Source organism: Raphanus sativus, chromosome 6 (genome assembly GCF_000801105.2).
Source record: "Raphanus sativus cultivar WK10039 chromosome 6, ASM80110v3, whole genome shotgun sequence".
Lineage (NCBI taxonomy): Eukaryota > Viridiplantae > Streptophyta > Magnoliopsida > Brassicales > Brassicaceae > Raphanus > Raphanus sativus.
In genome coordinates this window covers 15,971,985-15,989,601 of record NC_079516.1, presented here as the reverse complement: position 1 = coordinate 15,989,601, position 17,617 = coordinate 15,971,985, and the positions used below count along the sequence as shown (strand labels likewise).

The 17,617-nt window shown below is 34.3% G+C and overlaps 2 protein-coding genes across 2 annotated transcripts; both read left to right on the top strand.

Moving 5' to 3' along the window:
- Window positions 1–8,724: 8,724 nt before the first annotated feature.
- Window positions 8,725–13,268, top strand: LOC130496835 (beta-D-xylosidase 1). Its single transcript, XM_056989394.1, has 7 exons — window positions 8,725–9,238; window positions 9,715–9,996; window positions 10,991–11,160; window positions 11,243–11,340; window positions 11,428–11,772; window positions 11,859–12,272; window positions 12,381–13,268. Exons 1-7 carry the CDS (start codon window positions 8,819–8,821, stop codon window positions 12,968–12,970), a joined length of 2,319 nt encoding a protein of 772 aa, XP_056845374.1. The 5' UTR covers window positions 8,725–8,818; the 3' UTR covers window positions 12,971–13,268.
- Window positions 13,269–14,983: 1,715 nt separating this feature from the next.
- LOC108813332 (protein trichome birefringence-like 4) lies at window positions 14,984–16,984 on the top strand. The gene is made up of 5 exons (XM_018585862.2): window positions 14,984–15,528; window positions 15,608–15,803; window positions 15,880–16,076; window positions 16,146–16,304; window positions 16,496–16,984. The coding sequence occupies exons 1-5, from the start codon at window positions 15,074–15,076 to the stop codon at window positions 16,821–16,823; spliced, it is 1,335 nt and encodes a 444-aa protein (XP_018441364.1). The 5' UTR covers window positions 14,984–15,073; the 3' UTR covers window positions 16,824–16,984.
- Window positions 16,985–17,617: the final 633 nt, after the last annotated feature.

Genomic DNA, 17,617 nt, shown 5'->3' with positions numbered 1-17,617 from the left:
TAAATTACAATAATTTTCAATTTTTTGAAAAAAAATATTAAGCTAAATAAATGGCTAATTAGTGATTTTTTAATTTACTATTAATATTTTAAAAAAATCTGGATCTGCGTATCCTAAAATACCTCGGATATCCTATCCATTTTACCTCTAATCAGGATAATACTAAACAACCCTAGATTAATTAAGTTAAATCATATGATAATTAAGATACAATTAAAGTGGATCACCAAACTATAGTAGTGTTAAGAAAATTAAGAGACATTCTCTATATACCCATTTACATAACAGGCCTTTTCTAGTTAATGCGGTATATAGGCTTTTGGAATGGAGCCCGTTTTCTTATAAACCATCAATCGACTCATACATATAGTCATGTACCTGTTTGCGAAAGAAAAAAACACCATAATACTCCCATGAAAAGTAAGCTTGGAAACTATTTTTCATTTTTTAAGTATTTTATGTGAATCATGTGATGTAGTTCATTTACTATACTAGTATCCTTTTCTAATTTGTATTCATATTTTTTTACTTTGTTTTTCATTTATCAATTGTAAATGATAAATCTTCCATGAATCATCAATAAAATATTTGTAAACATATGACTTCAAGAATAATCCGCTTGGTGATTTTATTTTCTTTTTTCTTAAACTTCATCAAACTACCTTTTTTCTTAATTTGTATTCTTTTTTTTGTTTGTCAAATCTTAATTTGTATTGTTTGAAATGTTCTGGCCAACTTATAAATATCATCACTGAATATCATATATATAGATTACGACGTATCGTGTATAAGGAAAACACCATCAAATTATTAGGATTGGACTTGTTTGAAAGCAATGACCATGCAACCGATGTTTACCCAAAACGACAAATCTTTTAGATGTTCTTATGGATTGGATCATTAATTTAAGATTAGTCATCGAATTAGGCTTCTCTCGGGCCCAGCCTTAGACTTATCTGAATCTCTTCTGTCTTCAGCACATTTTTCCGAAAAATTGTACTAAACTATTAATTTTCAATTTGCTAACATCGAAATTGAAGTTGGGAAAATACCACCTTCTATAGATCAATGTCCACACCGTTCAGTATATTCGTTATAAACTACTCCCTCTGTTTTATTATAAGTGTCGTTTTAGATTTGTGCACACGGATTAAGAAAGCATTTAATTTTGCATATTTTCAATATAAAAACATCATTACCAATACAATTCAACCAATAGAAAAATAGAATGGAAAATAAAGTTAATAAATTTTGCATTGAAACTTTAAAACGACACTTATTTTGCAACGAAAAAAATTCTCTAAAACGACACTTAATATGAAACGGAGAGAGTATAACTTAGTATATGATCTCAGAGTTTTTAGAAAAAAACAACAATTTTGATACATATAAAGGATAAATATATAGATAATGTAATTAAATGCGATGAGTTGTGTGGATAGAGTGTAACACAATCCGAAAAAAGGAATGAGTAGTTAAGATAGAGACATATAGAACTGTGTAATATCATTGGAAGGTTGGAAACAAGAAGACGCATTCTTGCATCAAAGACACGCTACGTTGCCAATTTAATCAACACATTAATTATATACGATATAATATGTGTGAGGATGTATACATATGAAGAGAAGTGCATTCATATACGGGGGTGTTACTGGTGTATAGTCATAGTTGACAGTAGGGGTGGGCGTTCGGATACCCGTTCGGGTTCGGATCGGGTATTTCGGATTTTCGGGTATTTCGGTATAGGAGTATAAAACCCGTTCGGATATTTTTGTACTTCGGGTCGGGTTCGGGTATTTTTTATTCGGGTTCGGTTATTTCGGGTCGGGTTTTCGGATATTTAGATTTTGCAAAAAAAATTAACTTCTTCATTTCTCAAGTTTTTTCCTTTTAAAAAATATAAATTTTTACTTAACTGATATTTTATTTTTAATACATTGAATGATTTGAAGATAAAATCTTAAAAATAAAATACACTAATTTGATTATTGTTTAAAATTTTAGCTGTAGCTTTTGTTAATGCATGAAACTAAAATTTGGACATGCATTTTAAGTGAGCAAAAATCACTTTTCTTGCAATTATATGTATATTATCTAATTTTAAACCATGTGTATAATTAATATAAGTATTTTGAATAAAATTAGAGAAGTAAACTATAAATATATGGTTAATAGTATACATAAGTTCGGTTATTTTCGGATATCCATTCGGGTTCGGGTATTACCCGTTCGGGTTCGGATATCCAATCTCTTATAATTTAATACCCGTTCGGGTATTTTGCTACTTCGGTTCGGATTTCGGTTCGGGTTTTTCGGGTCGGGTTCGGGTGCCACTTCGGGTATCGGTTAAAGTGCCCACCCCTAGTTGACAGTGGCCTCAAGAAAACCACAAACCTTTTTATCCTGAAACTATCTTTTTCTTTTTCTGTTATTTTGTGATTCTCATATATATTAATTTATTTCAACTTGTATAAGTTTGTCTATAGATATTACTCATTCATCATTAATGCTATTGTTTGCGTATGGATAAAGATGAGTTGTATATCCACCCCATCTAGTCATCTATCGCTTTGCATATCATGTAACATATGCATCAATCAATAATTCGTATTGAGTTTCGAACTATTAACTTTTATATGTAACCACCGAATGAATTATCGGATTTGAGAAAGATTAGTCTCCTCAAACATATTTTGTATATGGCCATATATGTATTGATTGGCCAGATCTATTCAAAATGTTTTTGACTCGTTAGCATAAACTACAAGTTTCCCAATCTTTTCTTTGGTATGTATATATTCTGGCCAGTCTGAAACTAAAATATAAAAAAAATTGAAGATAACTACACGAAAGATACCACCACATAGATACATATATAGGTAAAAGAAGTATATCAAAAAACTATATAAATTATATGATTCATATAATATCTGATGTGTTATATTGCTAACAACATAATCATCATTCCAATAACCAGGGAGTGTGTCAGATCTAAAATTCACATCTAACAAAAAAATCTGTTAATCAAAACTCTTTAAAACGTACAATAACACTTATACAAATGATCAAAAAACAAAATAAACATCTAGATCAAATATTTAAATGTAATATTGTACAACCAAAATATGAAAATATATCAAAACATCATTAGAAGTTGTTGGACTACAAATGTTACATATTTTTTTAGCTATCAGAATAATGTTAATGGTATTAATAATATAACACATAATAGTTCAAGTAACTTTTCATATGAATCATATAGTTTGCGTGATTTTATTACATTTTCGTTTAATTTAAATGTGTAGTCATGTAGTCAGTGGAGCCATTGGGCAGTTGCCCCTGATTAAATTTAATTCAGTGTAGTTACTTTAAAATTTTGAGTTATGTCTCTGTTTACATATTATAAATACTATACTAATAGTTTCATCTTTGCCTTGGATAAAAATGTTTTCTAGATCCGCCCTGTAATGGTGTATCTTTCATGTAATTGTAAATCATTTTCCCTATAAAATATGAACGAGTCATTTGTTTTGGGTACGAGTGAATGATGTTTTTAGATGAAACAGATACGAATCTGTGATGGGTACTATTTTCTGAAAGAAAATGATTTGTTCGGGTGGATTAACACGAATTGACTTGGATTGTGATGCTGACATGGCAAATAAATGTCTTAATCATTACAGGGAAGGAAGTTAACGGAAACGGACCCATCGAATCATATGAATTCTTTTTATTTATTTATTACTAGTTTTTATAGTATTCAAAACATTACAATATAATTGATAAGAGGATATAAAAACGGCCCCTCACATCACCCAATAACCAACTTAGATGTATACACACATTGACACATATATGATTAGAACCGTATTGTTTGTTCTTTTGGTAAATATGTACATATGCGGTATGCCCTACATATTACATATTAGGTCTCAGATCTATTATTCGAGATCCGGATTCGATTCGAGATTTTCTCTAGATCCGATCCAAAAATAAGATATCCAAGACACTCTAATCTAAATTTAGATAGTAAAATTTTGAATCGTTAATCAAATCCAGACCCGTATATCTTGATTTTTAGATTTCGATATCTGGATCGATATTTTCAAAATATGTTAAATTTTAAAATTTTATTAATAATTCAATTTGATATATTAATATTTATACATAAAATTAGTTTTATTGTATTACATTTTTATTTTTATAATATTATATACATAAACATTTATAAATATTGTATAAATATTTTAATTTATATATTACTTTAAAAATTGGTATTTTAAAATATATTTTTTATTTTTTAATTATTTTACGAACCTAGATCTGGATTTAGATATCTGCGGGTAATACAATATGTATATGGATATCTGGAAACTACAAATTCGAATCTAGATACTAAACCTACGGATCTGGCGGATATCCTGATTTTTTCGGATATCTGGATCCGTCCCATCCACATTACATATATCTGCTATAAAATACTCATTATATTGTTTTATTGTTAGATAACCGTGATGGTATTATTGGTATAAGTATTTTAGATATCTAGACTAGACTAGGTGCGAGCATTTTAACCTAGACCTGAAAACTCGATCCAGAATCGATCCGAAAATATCCGATCCAAAACTAAACCGAAAATTTACAAGTATTTTTGGGTCTAAATTTCTTTTACCCGAAAAAACCGGAACTGAAAAGAATCAAGCCAAATAGATCCAGACCCAAAAAAACAGACCTGATTTGTACCCATTTTAAAAACATGTATAGCCAAAATTAGGCTATATATATTATGATTTAGTTGAAATATCTTTTCTTAACGATATTTGTTATTATTTTGATATATCTAAGTAATATGACGTTGTAAATTTCAAGTTTAAAAATGTTTTATTTTGATTATTAATAGTTTAATTTAAGTTATTTTGTAAAATTTTAGATATATATGAAAAATATTAATTAAATATAGTATGTTATGTCTTTTCAGATTCTAAATACCTGAATCCGATCTGGAGCTGATATGGACCCAAAATTACGAATATTTTACAGATTTTAGAATTATAGACCCGAACTTATATATCCGGACTCGACAAAACCTGATCCAGAATTGACATGAAAAATTATAGACACCTATATGGATGCAAATTTCGAGGACCCGAAAGACCCGGACCCGAAAAATTATTGTAGGTATGATTTGATATATCGCCGTCCATTAGTTTTATCACCCACCGGCGCATTATTTTTTAGATACTTTATAGATTTTTATTTATTTCTCCATCATTTCATGTTTATGGTTCTGTTAACTACAAACTTTGGTACGTAGTTAACCTATAAACATGAAATTATGGAATCTATTATCCATAACCTTAATGTTGTGTGGAGTCAAGTTCTAATCAGCTAGTGTTTGTGCATTTTTATAGTTTTCAGAAAAGAAAGTTAAAATATTTAATTACTTTTTCCTGCAGAAAGAAGCCAAACTCCTGATTTGTAAATTGTCCATTTAGACAAAAAGTATTAACTGCTACTTCTGGAAGAAAATAAATAACCAAAGTAAAATGAAGCTTGAAGACTCACGAGAGAGTGTTTTTTGTTGGCATCACGTGTGTGAAGCTTTTTTGGTTGCTCAGACCACTTGTGAACTCTACACAGTTGAAATCATTCCACCAATCCCATTTCAGATTCCTTTTTCATTATTCATTTCTCTGAAGCTGTTAAAACTTAAAACATAAGTCAGTTTTTTTCCTTCCCGTAGCACTTAACCAGTTAACCCTACCAACCGTGTCTGTGCGCACGATACGTTGTTTTGATTCATTGGGTAAAAATAAGACGAATATTTGGAGGTAAGTAGTTCAGAAGCAATTAATAAAATACAAATATGGTAAGTGCATTTATATGAGAAAGGAGAAGTACAATACTCTGTATACATTTAGTATCAGATTATATATCATGTCTATGTTCATATATAAATTATATAACCTATATGCCCATATCAAGTCAACATTATTATAAAATATTGGATAACTTATATAGGGAAACAAACATATAACCATGTCTACACTAAACTGCTTATAATTTACGTATGAGATAATATGATGTTTGAAGAAACTCATTTTGGTTGAATGATTGAATATACTTATATAAAAAAAGGAATGGTTGCATATATATCATTTTGCCTATATATGCAGCAACAACAAAAATCGCCCAACGAGCAATTTTGTACAGGGATATTGATGCAACAGGAACAACAATTTGGTACACCTTGATTAAAATTTGTGTATAAATCTACTTTCTAGCCTTTGTTTTTAAAAAACCAGATTGTCTTAGAATAATAGTATGAATTGGCTACTGAACGAACTATCAATTCATCGTTAACGCTCATGTAGTTGCATGTCAATCAATGAATGATACTTCTATCTTTAATTAGTAACTTAGAGCATCAATATTGCAAAGTCCTTATGGTTTGGTCCTTAATACACACATATGTATATATGTATATATATATATATATTATATATGCGTATATAATTGTTTGCTAAGGATTTTACGGAAACCGAAACCAAAAGTCCTTAATTAAGAAATTTTTGGTTTCGGTTTCTGTAAAGTCCTTAACAAACAATTATATACGCATATATAATATATACATATACACATGTGTGTACTAAGAGCATCTCCAACAAGGAACTTCATTTTAAGGGCCAATGATCCGGTTTGAGGGTGGGTTACTCCAACAAGGATCCTCAAATTTATTCTTAAAATTTTATGTAATTTGCATTTCAGTCCCTAACTTTAATATAAATTAACTATCATCATTATATTTTTCATAGATAGATAGTACATACACACTGAAATTATAAAACATAATATTTATAAATACAATTTATTATAACACAAAATTACATAAAATAATAATAAAACATAGATTAATTCATAAAAATATAGAAAAATACAAATTACTCATTATTGCCATTTCCATATATATATTTATTTATTTTATTTTAGTTTTAACATATTTTTATATTTTATGTAATAATATATATATATATATATGTATATATATGTATATATAAGATATATTTAAAGATTTAAGTGAAATATAGTTACAAGGATTAAAGTAATAAAAAAATTAATATTAGTACAAATATATGTAAGTTACAAATTTATAAGGACTAAACTGAAAAGTAAATAGTGTTTTGAGGGCCTGAATAGTGAAACCTCAAATTTGAGGTTTCACTATTCAGGCCCTCAAAATTTGAGGATTTAAGGGTCTGTTGGAGAGACAAAAACCTTAAAATTTGAGGGTTTGAGGGTCTGTTGGAGATGCTCTAAGGACCAAATCATAAGGACTTTACAATGTTGATGCTCTGTACGTTTTTAATAACATTCCCAAACAATTTCAAGGTTTTTGTGATTTTTTTCTTTTGCAACAATTTAAAGTTAGAATACAGTTTGTTGTATAGTTGTTCACCATAACAGCACAGTACATAGTTGGTTGTATAAATATTAGCTTGATCACAAGTATAATACAATCCAAGAAACAAAACAAACATAGCTTAAGTTGATGGGTCAATTGTATTATTTATTGACCAATGTCTAAAAATGTTCAAAGAAAAGAAGTATAAAGAGACCACTAATCAATAACAATCCGGAAAGAGAAGTGTGGGCAACATGACTGGATGCTGAATGACTTTTATTTGGTGGAGAGTCGACACCCATGACAACCGTTTCTCTCTGTCTTTCAGCTTTTTAGGTCTTACGTTTCATTTTTAAATTTCATTTTCATTTTCATACATACAACTAAATGTGTATACGGTTTTCATACATACATTGTTTTATATTTCTCGTTCTATTTTAACCATTTTATTCCGATGTCATCGTTTAGTGTGACCATGACCTTGTTGGTGTGGCTTTTGTTCCCATGCCTATGCAACAACTGGACAACTCCTACGTATATAATATTACGTGCTACCAACCGTAGCTTTTCCACCGGGAAACATTTCTTTACTATATTTTAACAAACTAATTTATTAAAAAAGCACAGATAGTGTATCCCAAAATACTTCGGAATTAACTTGGCCAAATGAGAGCATATCAATAATAGACATGGTTGTTATTGTTATATAGTTAAACAATTAGTACTTTTATATAGATACTAGTATTTTGTATGTGTAGTCCTATCAATAATAAACATAGTTTTTAGTATTTTGTATGTGTACTCCTATCAATAATATAAATTGTTATATAGTTAAACATAGTTTACCAATATTATAAATTGCAGTCCTATTAATACTATAAAATTGTTATATATTTAAACATAGTTTTTGGTAAAAATTTAATTATCGACATGACTATGAGTTTTCTTTGATAAAAATGTGATTATTACTAACATAAGATCATATCATTGTTCTAGGCTTCGAGCTAGAATATGTGGTCACGGAGAAAACGTAGAAATTATGTTTTTATAGAGTGTGTAGAAATTATGCTGAAGACGGAAAAAACTAAATGAAGCTGTTTAAAAGAGAAGAACAACTAACTATTAAATATTACTGTTACAAAAAAATTAACTATTAAATATATTTTTTGAGAAAGAACTAATAAATATTTTTTTTAATTATACCAAAAAGAAAAGAAAGGTCTGAGATATATAGCTCTTTTCCGTAACCTGACCAACTTGTTACAATAGTCGCTTATCCTTTGTCACCAATTTTGCCAAAGAAACTTCTCTATAAATATCCCCATTCACTTTCTTTCCCGTGAAACTAAAAACACACAAACATCACAAGTTATACATATAAACACACACATATACAACACAGATATATATACGATGTCTCCTAATAATAATTCATTATTAACCGGCAACAAAGTCGTAGTTGTACTTGTGTTCCTCTTATACTTGGTTCACTCATCAGAGTCACTACGGCCACTGTTTGCATGCGACCCGGCAAACGGGTTAACCCGAACACTCCGATTCTGTCGCGCCAATGTACCGGTCCACGTAAGGGTTCAAGACTTGATCGGACGGCTCACGTTGCAGGAGAAGATCCGTCTCCTCGTCAACAATGCCGCCGCTGTTCCACGCCTCGGTATTGGAGGCTATGAGTGGTGGTCCGAGGCTCTCCACGGTGTTTCTGACGTCGGTCCCGGAGCTAAGTTTGGTGGTGCTTTTCCTGGTGCCACCAGTTTCCCTCAGGTCATAACCACGGCAGCTTCTTTCAACCAGTCTCTATGGGAAGAGATCGGACGGGTGAGAATAAACTAGAAATATTATTCTAATTAAAGAAAATACACTTTAGAAAACGACATCTATTATTTCTTTACGTGAAAAAATGACATGGACATCACATCGTAGCGGTCAGTGCACTAGAGTTTGATTTAGCCGGGATGCTCTATGTTTATATATTTTATTTATTTCTTTGAATTTTATAATTCACATGTTTTTTAACCTGACTACGACATGAGTCCATCGAATAAGTCAGACAGGTAAGGTTAGAAAAAGTACAAACCAATATACATATTATATATAGCTCTTGTATTAATTAAACTGAAATTTGATTTTGTAAAGGTTTTGTTATACTATCTGCGATATTTAATAATTACTACAATGATAATCAGCTAAAAAGAAAGCTTTTGATATCATTTCTTTCTTTCAGTATATTAAAACAGAAAGCTGTATGGAGGAATATATTAATTAGAATTGTCATGAATTTTAATAAATAAAAGGTGGTGTCTGATGAGGCAAGAGCTATGTACAATGGAGGCGTGGCCGGTTTGACGTATTGGAGCCCAAATGTGAATATACTGAGGGATCCACGGTGGGGCCGAGGCCAGGAAACTCCCGGAGAAGATCCTGTTGTCGCCGGAAAATACGCCGCCAGCTACGTCCGGGGACTTCAGGGAAATGGCGCCGGTAACCGTCTCAAAGTCGCCGCATGTTGCAAGCATTACACTGCTTATGATCTTGACAACTGGAATGGCGTCGACCGTTTTCATTTCAACGCCAAGGTATAAATCTTATATACATTCATATCTATATTAAATGTTTATATCAAATTAATATTCCACAACTGAAAAATTGTAAAAATCTTTAGTCAACACATATATAATTGGTTAGAATGTTAGATATAAATGCTTAACTTCTTTTTAGTGGTCAAAGAATGCCAAATACTATTTTTGAGAAAAAAGAATGCCAATTACTTCTTAAATTAATATATTTAAATTTTAAAATTTAAAATTTTGTGGGAATAGAAGAGAACCCGTGAGTCACTATTTTTTCTTACATCTTTAAAGAATTTTAGTTTATATTTCCAAATTTCTGTGATGTTTTAAGAAAATGAAAATGAGAACAAAATCTTGGACATTTTGCTGAAACATGTAAAATTTACTTTCTAAAATTAGAAAGCTCTGTTTATATTGTTTTCTGTTATTTAAAGCTCGAAGTAACCACTTGGATGCGACTGGGTTCGTTTTCTTGAAAGACTTAATTATCATCTTTTATCTCGTTTCGTTATCAGATTCGTTAAATTCAGAAAATAGCTCATATCTAGATATGTTTCAATCTCTAGTTAATTATAGTTCCCTAGAATATGCGTCACTTCGTTATCTTGCAAAAGACTTATTATCCGAATAAACTGAAATTTATTATAAAGTATGTAAAATATGTGTATATTTGGTAATATGCGTGTCACTTTTAGACATTCAAACACACTGGCCTAACATTATATACCAGCTAAGCCAATAGGCAGCGTGACTTTCAGTGATGTGGCATATGCGTAGTCGTATGTTGTAGTTGCGGTGGAGAATCTTATCCTTATTGGTCATGTGGACCAACCTTCTTGCCAATTATCTTCTTGTAAACATATCATAACCCAAAAGAAAGAAAAGATTCGTTTCTCTATAATAGTGCAAAACATAATAATCTAACAAAAAAATATAAATGATGTTGTTAAACTAGATAGCTAATGGGTTTAATTATTTAATAAGTTTATGATGGATATAGGTCACCAAACAAGATTTAGAGGACACATACAACGTGCCATTCAAATCATGTGTTTACGAGGGAAAGGTCGCGAGTGTTATGTGTTCTTACAATCAAGTCAATGGAAAACCAACTTGTGCTGATGAAAATCTATTAAAGAACACTATCCGTGGTCAATGGCGTCTCAATGGGTAATATTAAAAGCCATCATAGTTAACAGTTCATATTCATTTGACCACTTCTCATACATCAGCTTAATTTCAATGCATGCAGGTACATTGTATCAGATTGTGATTCTGTAGATGTTTTTTTCAACCAACAACACTATACCACAACTCCTGAGGAAGCTGCAGCCGCCTCCATCAAAGCCGGTGAGCTGTGTTCTACCATTCATTGATGTCTCAGTCAATAAGAACCGTTGACCACTTTGATGACAAAAACATTGTGTTGTTTTACAGGTCTAGACTTGGACTGCGGGCCGTTTTTGGCGATTTTCACAGAAGGAGCGGTGAAGAAAGGATTGTTAACAGAGAATGACGTTAATTTGGCACTTGCCAACACCATAACGGTTCAGATGAGACTTGGTATGTTTGATGGTAATCTTGGGCCGTATGCTAATCTTGGGCCTAGAGATGTTTGTACACCGGCCCATCAGCATTTGGCTCTTGAAGCGGCTCATCAAGGAATTGTTCTTCTCAAAAACTCTGGCCGGTCACTTCCCCTGTCTCCTAGGCGCCACCACACCGTCGCCGTAATTGGACCCAACTCCGACGTCACTGAGACCATGATTGGAAACTATGCAGGTATACAAGACAATCTACTAAAGTTGCATAATTATCAGTTACATAATATAATACTAACTTATGTTTATTAATTTTTGGTTTGTTAGGAAAAGCATGTGCTTATACGTCACCGTTACAAGGAATCTCAAGATACGCAAAGACACTTCACCAAGAAGGTTGTGCTGGTGTAGCTTGTTCAGGGAATCAAGGATTTGGTGCAGCAGAGGCTGCGGCGCGTCAAGCAGACGCAACGGTTCTTGTAATGGGACTGGACCAGTCGATAGAGGCAGAGACACTAGATCGAACCGGGCTGCTCTTACCGGGCTACCAACAAAACCTTGTGACACGTGTGGCTCAAGCCTCTAGGGGTCCAGTCATTCTGGTACTTATGAGTGGTGGACCAATTGATGTATCCTTCGCTAAGAACGATCCACGTGTTGCTGCCATCATTTGGGCCGGGTATCCGGGTCAAGCGGGTGGAGCTGCTATTGCTGATATCATTTTTGGTGCTGCTAATCCCGGTATGTTCTTGATCTATTTACATAATTTATTTAACCAAATGAGAATATATTAGCTTTTGATTGGTAACATCATACTCACATTTGCATATGTTATGTCTCTTATGATAGGAGGTAAACTACCAATGACATGGTATCCACAAGAATACGTGGCAAAACTGCCAATGACGTTAATGGCTATGAGAGCCTCAGGAAACTATCCGGGTCGGACCTACAGATTCTACAAAGGTCCAGTGGTGTTTCCATTTGGGTTCGGCTTAAGCTATACTACCTTCACTCACAGTTTAGCCCAAAGCCCATTAGCCCAATTATCAGTTTCACCCTACAAGATCAACACTGCCATGTTCAACTCCTCATCTAACTCCATTAAAGTGTCTCATGCCAACTGTGGAACGTTTCCAAAAATGCCTCTCCATGTTGAAGTGTCAAACACCGGCGAATTCGATGGAACCCACACGGTGTTTGTGTTTGCCGAGCCTCCAGAAAATGGGATAAAAGGACTGGGAGTGAACAAGCAATTGATAGCGTTTCAGAAGGTTCATGTCACTGCAGGTGCAAAACGGACCGTTAAAGTCGATATTGAGGCTTGCAAGCATCTTGGTGTAGTGGATGAATATGGGATGAGGAGAATCCCAATGGGTGAACATAAATTACACATTGGTGAGATCAAACATACTATTTTGGTCCAACCGCAACTTTGACTGATGCATATAAAAGAAAGAAACAACAAATACAGACAATCTCTTAAATAAGTGGATTGTCTCTGATTTATATTATAAGATAGAGAGAGACGTTATTTTCTTGTGAAATTACTCAAGAAAGGTTTAGATCCGTAAAGAAGCACCAAACGGTCGCTTCTTGGATGTGTGTGTTTTCTTTAATTTTATTTTTGTGTCAATTGCCAAAGATATTGTAACTTGTGGCTCCTAAAATGTAAAAGGAGCCCTTGTAAGATGTTGAAACTAAAGAAAAATGAAAATAAATGACAAATTTGATATATACCGCCTGTATTTATATTTCTCTCAATTTATCTCTGGTTGTTTTACAGTGGAGTAATTGTATCTTTGTACATATGGTGTGTAGAACAACAAATCAGAATTTGGCGGCAATATTCATAAACTAGAAAGTGGGATTAAAGGTTTGGAAACCCAAAGAAGTGTCTTGGGCCAATTTGATGATGAGTCCAGTACTGAAACTCAACAACGGTCGCATGCAACACATGAAGACAAAAACAGAGTGAGTGCCTGCCTTGCCTTCAAAAAGCAGTGTCTTGTTCATAACAAAACAACTTCTTTGTTGTGGAGTGTTGTGAATTTGTGATCACTTTTTTTTTTTGCTAAATTGTAAATATCATTTCAAAAATGAAAGTTGAGGTTTTACAAGATGTGGTTAACAAATATAAAACCTTAGACTTGATTCTACGGCAAAAAAAAGTGAAAAACATAGAATCAAAAGCAATCGATACTTTAGTCGTTCTGCGTGTGAGCGCACAGGACTAAGAGCAACGATACAATCTTGTAAAGTCAGAGCAACAGGTCGCACTGAGACAGGCTCGAGGGGAAGAACCTGAAGACTAGGGAACAAGAACACACAACACTCACAAGAAGCTGATTCATCCGGCTGCCAGAATAAATTGTCATCTCTCTGAAGAGCAGACACATGCCCGCTCAAGGACTGCCCTCAGGTCCGGGCTGGGACAAGGTCTGAACCAAGGTCCGACAATAGACTGGACAACACAAACCACAAGAGCTTAATAGCGCTCAACTTCCTCGACCAAGCTCGTCCTCTAAGCCGGCGAAAAGAAAGGGGCAGCATCACCACTCCCGAGCCTTACTACCTCCTCTTGGATTGAAGTGAAGAACCTGAAACACCAAGAAATCGAAGAAACCTCCACTGCCCGTAACAATTGAAACCTGCAAATCAAAGCTCGGACTAACAAGCAACGCCAAATCTGTGCAAAGGGAGGGATGAGGAGCTAATTAAAGCTACAACTCAACAGCAAACACCTAAGCTTGATTCAATAGAAGACATACACGCCATCTCCAATCAGAATCTGAAGTCCCGGGACCTCGAGCATAAGGCGTAGCACCCCAGAGCCCTTGACAGAGACGACAACATTAACAGCAACATTTGAGATCCAACACCGATAGGGTTTTGCGGAGGTCGGGAGAGGCAAACTCAATCCAGCGAAGAGAGGCTGCGAAGGTACGGTGCAGTTGCTAGAGGCACCAGAACCTGAGCTCTCTCAGCCCGGCGAGGATTCCTTCGACAGTCGCGACGGAGCTTGCCTTCAAGACCAGATGAGATCTGTATCACCGACCGAACCCAGAACGGAGAAGGAGATGGACAAGACGGGAGCTTAGACGGATGCCCTCTCACAACGCCGAGAGGCGCCGGAGAGGCTAGCAGAAAACGACGGAAGCGCTTTTGTGATCACTTTTAGGTTTGATTTGCATATTTTATCTTCAATATGGTCTAATTTCATGGCAGTCAATATATGGTTTACAATAAGCAAAGTAAAAAGGGATTTGTAACTCAACTGCTACGTGTTTCTAATTTCAAAATGTTTCCTTCAAAATTGAGTCAGATTATGAGATAACCGTCAAATAAAGTAAAGAAAACACAATTAAAAGCTCGTTTAAATTCCAACCGTTGGATCTCCATTTTCCCTCAAAAGAGAGATCAAATCAAATACCAACCGTTGGATCATGTTCTTGTCTACGTCTCTTTTATTTTCTTTTCTTCCCAAGAGAAGAAAGAAACAGAGACCAGACCAAGAAGATCGCGAGACGTTACGTTTAACCATGGCGGATCTCAAGAACCTCTTCCTCATCACGAAACACCCATCAACGACACAGATCCTCCTAACTTCCCTCTTCTTCTCCATCTCTCTCTTCCTCCTCTCCTCTTCACCTCTCCCAGACTTCTCTCACTCCCTCATCGTCTCCAGCTTCACCTCCCGCCTCCTCACCGCGGCGAACTTCTTCTCCTCGACGGTCTCGGACTCAAACACGTTCTACTCCGTCTCCCCTACGAGCATCCGAGTCAACAACGAGTCGAAGAAGATCGACTCGGCGAGCCAAGAACTCGCTTCTTGCGACATCTTCGACGGAACTTGGGTCTCCGACGAGTCCGAGCCCCTCTACCTTCCCGGTTACTGTCCTTACGTCGAAGACAAGTTCAACTGCTTCAAAAACGGTAGACCCGACTCGAGTTTCCTCCGTCATCGGTGGCAGCCTCACGGATGCTCTGTTCCAAGGTCAGCTCTTGTTTCCAGTAAAATTACGATTCTACCCTTCCCTCCTGACTCTGTTTTTTTTTTTTTTTTTGTTCTTTAGATTCGAGGGGGAGAAGATGCTGAAGATTCTCAGAGGGAAGAGACTCGTGTTCGTTGGGGACTCGTTGAACAGAAACATGTGGGAGTCTCTGGTTTGTTCACTTAGGTCAGCTTTGGAAGACAAGAACAGAGTCTCTAGGGTTTTTGGAAAACAGAGTAGTCTCCCCAACGAAGGGTTTTATGGATTCAGGTTCAAAGTAAGTAAAGCTCAGATCTTTATTATTGGGTTTTGGATCATTTTTTTTTATGTGTGTTTTAACGTTTTGGTTGAAGGACTTTGAGTGCTCTATAGACTTTATCAAGTCACCGTTCCTAGTTCAAGAATCAGAGGTTTTAGATGTGTACGGGAAGAGAAAAGAGACGCTGAGGCTTGACATGATCCAAGAATCGATCATAAAGATTTACAGAAACGCAGATATTGTTATATTCAACACTGGTCACTGGTGGACTCACCAGAAAACCAATGAAGGGTATGAACACAAAAGATATTTTTTTTTTCTATTCATGTGTCTTTAATGAGTTTTGAATTTTTTTTCCAGGAAAGATTACTTCCAGGAGGGGGATAGAGTTTATGAAAAATTAGAAGTGAAAGAAGCTTACACGAAAGCTCTTCGTACTTGGGCTGATTGGGTTGACTCCAGTATCAACAGTACTAGAACCAGAGTCTTCTTTGTTGGTTACTCCTCTTCCCATTTTAGGTAAGATTAGGTTTCTTAGATCCCAAGCAATCTTTGTTTTACCTATGTTAAGGGTTTAGTGAGTGGGACAGTTTTATTAGGTTTCTTACATCCCAAGCAAGCTCTATTTTACTTTCCACAGGGTTTAGTGTTTAGTGTGTGGAAGAGTTTTATTTTAGCTCAGGCAATGTCTCTTGTTTCTTAAACTGCAGGAAAGGGGCGTGGAACGCAGGAGGGCAGTGCGATGGAGAAACAAGACCGATAGAGAACGAGACGTACACAGGAGGGTATCCATGGATGATGAGAGTGGTGGAATCAGTTATCTCGGATATGAAAACGCCTGTGTTTTACATGAACATCACGAAGATGACTTGGTACCGAACCGATGGTCACCCTTCGGTTTACAGACAGCCTGCGGAGGTAAGAGGAAGTTCTCCTGCAAGCGGAATGTTTCAAGATTGTAGCCATTGGTGCCTACCTGGAGTTCCTGACTCATGGAACCAGCTTCTGTATGCTACTCTGCTAGTTTCACGTGGTTAACTTGTCTTACAAGTCTCTTTGAAGTCTCATGTGAGATGGTGTTCTTACTTTCTTTCTTTTTGATTAGCCACTCGTTTGTTGATCCTTGCAAGCTTTACTTTTGTTTTTGAAACACACTGAGAAAACATACGAAGTATAATATTATGGAGACTCCTTCTGCTAGAAATGGAAGATTTAATTGTTTTATACTTTTCTCAAAACGTTTTTAATTTGCTTCTGTTTAATCTAATTCCCTAAGGATTTGCTATTTGGTTAATTCGTCCTAGAAATTTTGCTGGAGAGCAGTTATTACATAACACAAAAAGAAAATTCACAAACTAGAGAGCCCACAAAGTATAAACATTTAATCATCTTGTTTGGTATTATCAATTATTAGAATGTCATTTTAATATTTTAAAAACACGAAAAATAAATTTGATCACAAAAATATTATCTGAAAGTTATTTATACATTATCGAAGTAGGTGCATTATCAATTATTAGAATGTCATTTTAATATTTTAAAAACACGAAAAATAAATTTGATCACAAAAATATTATCTGAAAGTTATTTATACATTATCGAAGTAGGTGCATTATTATTTTAAATAAGTGCATTATTATTTTAAATACAGCTAAAACTATTTTATATAATCCAAACCTAATCCTATATTGTAATATATTAAAAATTATTAACAACTAATAGTATAAATAAATTATATATAATGTTTCATTAAAAGTAATAATAACTTGGGCAATTCTCTCAAATGTATTATTTTTATGTTCTTGTCACCAAAAGAGCCCCTAAGGTGGAAA

Coding starts and splice junctions, on each gene's coding strand:
- LOC108813332 (XM_018585862.2), top strand. CDS start 15,074: ATGGCGGATCTCAAGAACCTCTTCCTCATCACGAAACACCCATCAACG. Junction 15,529..15,607: donor CACGGATGCTCTGTTCCAAG/GTCAGCTCTTGT, acceptor TTTGTTCTTTAG/ATTCGAGGGGGAGAAGATGC. Junction 15,804..15,879: donor TTTATGGATTCAGGTTCAAA/GTAAGTAAAGCT, acceptor TTTTGGTTGAAG/GACTTTGAGTGCTCTATAGA.
- LOC130496835 (XM_056989394.1), top strand. CDS start 8,819: ATGTCTCCTAATAATAATTCATTATTAACCGGCAACAAAGTCGTAGTT. Junction 11,161..11,242: donor GGTCAATGGCGTCTCAATGG/GTAATATTAAAA, acceptor CAATGCATGCAG/GTACATTGTATCAGATTGTG. Junction 11,773..11,858: donor CATGATTGGAAACTATGCAG/GTATACAAGACA, acceptor TTGGTTTGTTAG/GAAAAGCATGTGCTTATACG.